The 8391-nt window shown below is 52.9% G+C and overlaps 1 protein-coding gene across 2 annotated transcripts in view; it reads left to right on the top strand.

The window, feature by feature from the left end:
- The first annotated feature begins 6880 nt into the window (after positions 1–6880).
- Positions 6881–8391, top strand: part of ALPK3 (alpha kinase 3) — a 37869-nt gene continuing 36358 nt past the window's right edge. For both annotated transcript variants that reach the window (XM_061349824.1, XM_061349823.1), the window contains exon 1: positions 6881–7063. In XM_061349824.1, the coding sequence (XP_061205808.1) occupies positions 6921–7063 (143 nt within the window). In that variant the 5' untranslated portion in view covers positions 6881–6920. The remainder of the gene's footprint in view (positions 7064–8391) is intronic.

Below are 8391 nucleotides of genomic sequence, written 5' to 3'. Positions count from 1 at the left end.
CGGGCTCCGGCTCCCCGAGCACCCCGCGCGGGGCGGGGCCACGGCCGCACACTCACCCCGCGCCCGGGGAAGGCGCCGCCGTTCCCGCACTTCCGCGCTGCCGGGCCCGCCCCGCTCCCACAGCGGAACCGCGCGGGGCTGCCCCTAGCACGGGCCGGGTCGGGCCGGCCCTACCCTGCCCTGCACGGTTCAGGCCCGGAGCGCCGCAGGAGGCACCGCGTGGTCGGCACCGGGGCTGCCCGCCCGTACCTTCCCCGGCCCGGGTGCCCTCAACCCTCCCCACGGAGCTCTTCTCACCCACTCACTGCGGGTGTCCTCACCTGTCTCCCCGGGAGCCGCAGCCCCAAGGCTCATGGTGGAGCCGCAGCTCTGTTCGGACAGGCAGATGGAAACCCTCCTGGGCTGCTGCTGAGAAATCCCCGCCAGCTGGGCCGGGCATTACGAGGGGCCCAGGGGAGGTGGCTCTGGGCCAGATCGCCCGGAGGTTGCACAAGCCCCTCTGGGACGGGGCAAAACGGGTGGCCGGGATTGCCCTGGTCCCGCAGGGTGGGACCAGGGTGAGCACCTGACGGTGGTGAGCACCAGGACTTGTTGGTACTGCTGCAACTGTGACTTTCATTTCCAGAGTTAGGGCAAGTAAGGTCAGACTCATTAAACCAAAACTTGTAACTTCTGAAGAGATGGGAGGACCAGTACCTAAAGCGGTCACACAGGAAACCTGGAGAGAGTCTTTGGGCAAAGGCCTGTAGGGACAGGACAAACAAGAATGGCTTTAACCTGCCAGAGGGGAGATTTGAGATTATATATTAGGCAAAAGTTCTTCCCTCTGAGGGTGGTGACGGTTAGGGTTAGGGTCAGGGTGCCCAGAGAAGCTGTGGCTGCCCCATCCCTGCCTGTTTTCAAGGCCAGGTTGGACACAGGGGCTGGGAGCAAGCTGCTCTGGTGGAAGGGATCCCTGGCCGTGGCAGGGGTTGGAGCTGGAGGAGCTTTAAGGTCCCTTCAACCAAATCATTCTGTGATTATATGACCCCATAGAATGGGGCTAGAAATAGGGGATTGACCAGGGAGTGACTGCTCATCATTCCCAAAGTACTTCAAAGTGACTAGGGAGGGAGTGTGACACAAAGCCAACCGGGATGAAGCAGGTCTGGGCTGAGGACTTGGGGGTGCCCCACTGATGGGCAGACAAATTTCCACCAGGCTGGCTTCTCCACAAGCCAATGGTCCCGGGCAGCAGGTCCCCATGGTGCCAGGAGTGATGGGACCAGGACTCCAGCACCAAAGGGACCACAGACTGTCTGGAGTAGAAGCTGTGAGAGATACTCTTGCTCCCCTGCTGATATTTCCTCCCGCTGGGGTTGCAGCAGTGGCTATGATGAGGGGATGATAAAAAAAAGCAAGGTCATCAGGGGTGCCTCTCCCAGGTGCCTTCAGTGGCAGTGTGGAAAGGTGCAGGCAGCTCTGGGGGATGGCAGGGAAAAGCAGTCGTTGCTGAGAGCAGTCATGGATCAACTCCACAGGATTCCATAGGGAACCCAGGGCAGAGCTGAGCCATGCCACAGGGTCAGAGTGATTAAGCAAGGCTGAGGGATGAACCTCTACCTGCTGCTTTCCTCTTAAAAGGGATGGGAATAAAGAGCAAAAAGCCAAACCCAACTGGTAGATAGAGGAAGGATTTTCTCCCTCTACATCCTTTCCCTTCCACATCTTTTCCTCTGTGCAGAATGGAATGGTCACACTGTGCTCCTTGCAAAGGTAGGAATATGTGATATATCTAACACAATCCAGAGCAATTCCTGCTCCTACAGAGACTGGTCTTTTCCTTTCCTGAATACAGGGAAGGTGATACTTAGCATAGACGTGTAGGGTCTTTCTTTATGCTTACCTCCCCAGCTGTCTCTGAGATCACACAGATCCTAATTTTCTTAATTTCTAGAGGGTCCAGCCAGGCATTTGGAAATACACCCTTGCAGGTTTAAAATAAATGACTTGGAAATGAAGGCTCTGGCTGAGTATGTACCAGTAGTTCCCTGTCATGCCTGTCGTGCAGAATTATTATAAATGCAGTGCTAGTAGCTAATAAAAATGATCATGAAATTAACCCTGGCACCTTCCTGGAGCTAAAGATGACACTTCTGGTTGATGCAGCATCTCTTCAAATAGCTGCAGGTTGCTGTTTTTCCCTATAGACTGCTTCTCTAGGCTCTGGAAAGAGCATCCTCCATCAAATATCCAGACAAAAGATGTCATGCTTGTCCTCTGTAAGAGCCCTTCAAGAATGGGGGGGGGGGGGGGGGGGGGGGACTTCCTGACATCATTAGAAAGGGAGGAACTTAATGTGAATTCTTGCAGGGTGGAAAAGGAAGGAAACATTGTGTGAAAGGAGTGAGAAAACATCTGCCGCTCTCGCTGTGAGCCAGTGCTGGATTTGCAGGCAGAGGATGAAAGCTTTGCTAACAAGGATTGAAGCCTGGTGGCTGACTCTGTCTTAGGCTTCAAAAATAAAATGGTGAGAGAGTGCACATTTCCAAATGGAGATGAGAGCAGAGGGCACTGTCACTCTCTGTGAACAAATGACAGGAAAACAGATGCTGCAGGAGGAAGCTGATGTCTCAGTAGGATGACAAGCGACAGGCACAAGAACCATTCAGAGCCTGAAGAGAGCAGAAAAAAAATGCATTCACTGTGCATGTAGGGGTAGGATCAAACACCACGACAGGCTTCATCTCACCACAGCCAAGCTAAAACTCCACTCAACATCCAGGTTTCTCTCTGCTTCTGGGGTAAAGCGAAGAACCATCATGTGATTGGGGTGGGAAGGGACCTCTAGAGGTCTCTGGTACAGCCTCCCACTCCAAGCAGATCAGTTGCTTGGCACCTTGTCCCATGCACAGCTGATTGTTTCCCAGGATGGAGATCACTGATCTCTCTGGGACCTTCAGAAGGGACTCTTTCCCCCCTCACAGGGCAATTTATTTTCCTAATGTCTCTTCAGAACTTTCTTCCTTGCCACTTGCATTTGTTGCCCTATCACTCTGCACCTCTGGGAAGTGGCTGAATCTGTCTTGTCCACACCCTCCTGTGAAGTAGTTGAAGAAAACAAGGAAGTCTGCATTTAGCCCTCCCCTGAAGACTTAAACCCCCGTTTCTGTCTTCCTCTCTTCCTGTGTCATGTGTTGAGCTATCTTAACCATCTTGGTGTCTTTCACTGGACTCACTCCAGTATATCAGTGTCTTTCCTGTATTTGGGAGTCTGAAACCAGGCAGTTTCAGGCCTGACACAGAGACCCACCTGTTCTAGACACCCTTCTCAAGATAGCTCTTGAGAGACAGGGCCCATGGTGAGGGATGGTAAAATAATGTGTAATTCATATGCTGGGACTTGAATTCATGTTTCCTTGAGCTGTGGGACTTTAAAGTCCTCCTCCTGTCAGAAAAGGAAGCAGGAGAATGCCACCTTGGGACTTCCCAACCTAGCGTCCTGCCTTCAACGCTTAGGGGCAGCCAGGGCACAGCAAAGGGTGTGAGATCAGTGCATGCACACAGTGAGTATTCTTTTGTAGCTTGGGACCTCTTTAACCAAAGGTAGTATCTTCGTCCTGAGTAAACCTGTCGTGGTTTAACCCCAACCAGACAGCTCGTTCACTCACTCCCCCCTTCTTGCCCTCCCCCTACTCCCGGAAGGACGGAGAGGAGAACTGAAAAAAAATGCAACTCCCACGGGTTGAGATAAGAACAGTTTAGTAACTAAGGTATAACACAAATCACTGCTGCTACCACCAATGATAATAATGATAAAGGAAATAACAAGGGAAGCTGGGGCTGGTGTAGCTGCTGTGCTTGCTGGCTCTCTCACCACCGGCTTCTTTTTTACTGAGTCCAGCTCTTCCTCCTCTGCCTTGCTGGGAAATGCTGCGGGGTCTCCTGCATCCTCCTGGGGGTGGGCGGGCGGCTTCCGGGGAATGCTCTCGGCCGTTGTGGGGCTGGGCTCGACCGCGGGGCTCGGCTCCTCCACAGGGCTCGGCTCCTCCGCTGCCTTCTCCCGCTGCTCGGCAGCTGCCTCCTTCCACTCCTTGACCGCCCCAACCTGCTCCACCGGCAGCCGTCCCCTCGTGGCCTCTGGCCCCGCTCCCGCTCGGTGCCCGGGGCCGCTCTTCTGGGCCACTTCAGCAGCCGCCGGCTCCCGGGGCCTCTCCCCCTCGGCTCCCTGCAGCCTCACGCAGACGGAGGCGAGGGCGAGGGCCAGGATGGTGAGGAGCAGCCGGACGGCCAGGGACCAGTCCACGGCCACGTCCATCCCGCCCTGCTGCTGGAGCCCGCCCGTATTACAAGTCATTGCCATAACGTACAGTGAGACAGGAACCTTAGCCCAAGCCCCACACTTGATAAACACTAACACAGCAAATACCGGGTCTAAGTAATGTACTATATTCTGAAACTGTGAGATCAAGAGGAACAACTCTGAGAGCCAATAAATCAGCATTGTGACAAGTGACTATTAATCCGGTCAGATCTGTTGTTATCTGAACCCCTCATGCCCCACGTTGGGCGCCAAAAAGAACTGTTGTGGTTTAACCCCAGCCAGACAGCTCATTCACTCACTCCCCTCCCTTCTTACCCTCACCCTACTCCTGGAGGGACGGAGAGGAGAACTGAAAAAAAATGCAGCTCCCACGGGTTGAGATAAGAACAGTTTAGTAACTAAGGTATAACACAAATCACTGCTGCTACCACCAATGATAATAATGATAAAGGAAATAACAAGGGAAGAAAATACAACATCTCACCACCAGCCGACCGGTAACTTGCCTCCCCCCCAGCCCAACCGGTACCTCGTCCAACCCTGCAGTCCCCCAGCCCTTCCAGGTAACTCTCAATTACATCCAGGGCATGATGTGCTGTGGTATGGAATACCTCTTTGGTCAGTTTGGGTCAGGTGTCCTGTCTCTGCTTCTTCCTGGCTTTCCTTTCCTCCCTGGCAGAGCATGAGGCTCACAAAGTCCTTGGCCAAACCAAAACAACATTGCTATCATCTCTGTTCCCAGCCCGAAAGTCAAAACACAGCACTGCACCAGCTACCAAGAAGGAGAAAAATGACTGCTACTGCTAAACCCAGGACAAAACCTCAAGAGATTTTCCTTCCACAGATTTATTATATGGGGTTTCTTAACCCATATTAGCATTGAGCAGCCCCAGCAGTGTGTGGAAGCAGCTTAACGCCAAGATGAGGAAGTATCCCCCTTTTACTGATTTTACCTCCTGCTAATTTCACTCTATGCCTCTATTCTTGTAATCCTCGTCCCTCACAACTCAGTCATATGCACCTCAGGTGTTCAGGCTGAAGAGTCCCAGCCTATGTAGTTATTCTTCCTGCAGCAGCCAGTCTGTACCTCTGCTCACCATTGCTGCCTTTCTGTGAGTTTGGGGTTTGGTTTTGTTGGGTTTTTTTTCAAGTCTACTGTATTCTGCTTGAGATGGATTATCCTCGAGTGGCACTAGTCCATGCAGAGCCCACTGCTGCCTATTGAATATGAGTATTGTTGTTTCCTCGATGGATCATGTTACATTCATTTTATGGAATTTCATCTGGTATTTTACTGCCTGGTGAAAGTGAGACCTTCAGGAAGCTCTCTGGGACCACCTTCTTTCCCCCTAATTCCTAGGACCACAACCACACATCTTACGAGGTCCATCTCCTTTGCATTTTCTAAGACCAAGTATCCTTCTCTGGTACCACAAATCCAGATATTTACTTGCCTGACACTGTGATAACCTGCCTACAAAAAAGCAAATAAACTCCAGTACCTACACCTGAGATGGCTGCTTCCAAAACACTGCTCAAATGCAAGACTATTCTGAGATCTGAGCTGAGAAAAGCATTTCACTGGGGCTTGAATGGAAGAACTACGAGTCTGACCAGGGCTCTGTCGACCAACTGGAGAAATCCGGATTTGGTGTGCTTAGGATGACATCATAACTACTGCAAATACAACCCCCGAATTTTTGGCCCAATATGTACACCGACTGTGACAGGCCTAACAGGATCCAAGAAAGTTTATATGAAAATAAAATCCAGTTTGGGATCCTGGCTTTGGATTCAGTGGTGTCTGCAAGCACTGCTCTACTAAATTGCATGGCTGCACACTTCTCAATTGCAGTGTGAGCAGACAGCTGATCTGCAGCTCATCGGCACCATCCGTCAATCCTGCACTGCAGAGATGCTGTGCCACCAGAGATGTGCCCATGGCACACAATGCAACAGCCTGACAGGCAAGACAAAGGTGGCACAAGAAAAAACTCCTATTACACGTTATGTTTTCACTTGGTGTTGAATCACTGCTGGTAACAGTTTGTGACATGTACCCACCTTTTATAGCCATCTTTTGTGCTGTCCTTTTCATGGAGACTGAAAAAAGGACATTACAGTCCTTTTCCCAGGCAGCACGGGATAAAACCCCAGCCACCAAGGCGTGAGATGCTCCAGAGGCCAACACAAGACATGACTGCTGTGACTGCATGGAGTGGTGCCGCTGCCCAGGGTGGGAGCCTGCTGCTTCAAGAAACTGGACGTTTTTTAGCTGGTCCAGAGATGTCTTCGAGGTGCAAGAAACCCCCAAGCTCTGGGGGGTGGGGGTGTTATTATAAATAAAATAATAATACCATTTCTCCTGAAGAGACAAGCTCGAGCTGGCAGCGATGGATGGAGGAGGAAGGGGCCGGGCAGCCAGGCGGCAGCCAGGCCTCAGCCGGGCCGGGCAGGCGGCCCCCGGCCCCTGGAGGCCGGGCTGCAGGGGCTGCGTCAGTCGCCACCGCCCCCGAGTGACAGCGGCATGTGCGGTGAGGCTATAAATGCCGGCGGGGACGGTGGGAGGGGGGGGGTGTAGCTGCCGGGCTGGGGCAGCCATCGTCCGGCTGCTGCCATGGGCTCTGCCCGCCGCGCCCTCGGCGGCCTCCACGGGCGGGGAACAGACACCATAGAGGGGGCGGAGGAGGCCGAGAGCGCGGCCTGGGCCTCCCGCCCCGACAGGCGCAGCTACCTGCTGGGCATCCGGCCCCAGAACAGGTGAGGGGGCCGGGCCGGGGGGAAGAGGCTGGGACGCGGCGGGTTTCCCCTAGCCCGGCCGTTGGTGGGGTGCATGCTGCCGCCAGGCCCGCGGACGGGGCCTGCGGGAGACTTGTCAAAGGCAGGTGGAAGGCCAGGGAGCGGTGCGCGGGGACGGATTGGCCGGAGCGAGGCGGGAGGAGAGCAGGCTGGCAGCGGCCCAGCATGTAAGGCAATACCCGGCCCCAAGCAGGCCGAGACGCCGGCTGAGTTGGAGGCGGAACGGCTGCCACGGCCTTTCCCGGCCCGGAAATCTCCTCCAGGGTCGAAAAACCAAGTGAGGGCTCGAGCTGTCCGAAAGAGCTCGTTTGCCGCGGCCACCCCCTCGCTTCCCAGGAGAGGCCGCGTTTCTGTGAGGGTGCAGCCGGGGCAGGTGCGCTGAGGCCATCGCGTTGCTGTGAAATCACGATGGGCACAAGCTTGGGCCTCCCAAGTTAAACTTGGGTAAAGGGTTTTGCGCTGACCTTCCTGCCTCTACTGTACTGAAACCGTGTGTGTTATCGACACCAGACGCCGAGCAAGGGGCCCACAGAGTGTGTGCCTTATCTTATTGTCAAAAAGGTATTTCTACAATGTAGATACAGGCCAAGCAGTGATGAGAGCAGCATTCCTAGGTCAGAAATGGCCTTAGGCACAGGGTCTGTGGTTGGAATAAGGCTTTGTTTGCACAGGAGAAGGTATGATAAACATGTTGTCAACTGAGACTGAGGTTAGCAAATACAAAAATGCAAGGCAACGAGCCAGGAAAGGCAAAGGTGTCAGTGATTGTGCTAGTCATTCAAAATAAATTACTTTGAATTCACTAGGAATGCTCTTCAGTCTGTAAGCTCTTGAAACAAGTGTGCCTCTTTCCTTTCAACAATTTATGAATAATCCATTTCCAGTGTGTCAAGCAGTCATGCCTCAAAGAATCAGAGTTTCTAAAACTCTTGAGTTTATAAAATCAGAGTTTATAAAAATAAATACAGGACCAAAAGAGATTAAAAAGTGCTATCTGGAAGTCAGATCTTAAAACTGGGGTAATGCCAAAGTTGCTTTAATTCAGTTCCCTTATGATTGTATCGTAGCATGCGATCTAATTGCAGTCTATCTGCATACCGTGGCATCTTAAGCACCAGCAAATGCTTGTACAGCATCCACAACCAGGCTGTGGCCTTGGACCGTACCAAAAGAAATCTGTAATCAAGTTTGGTGGCTTAATTTTGCAGATTACAAGTAGAGAGTCTTCAGTAAATAAGATGTTGAGGTGTTTTGGTTGCCTGTAGCTTGAACTTCCACACCGCTCCCTC

This window comes from Neopsephotus bourkii, unplaced genomic scaffold (assembly GCF_033783945.1).
Source record: "Neopsephotus bourkii isolate Nb327-2 ecotype Australia unplaced genomic scaffold, CSIRO-AGI_Nbou_v1 NB_463, whole genome shotgun sequence".
NCBI lineage: Eukaryota > Metazoa > Chordata > Aves > Psittaciformes > Psittacidae > Neopsephotus > Neopsephotus bourkii.
Note: the sequence above shows the minus strand (reverse complement) of the source record. Positions and strands in the feature narration are given on the sequence as shown.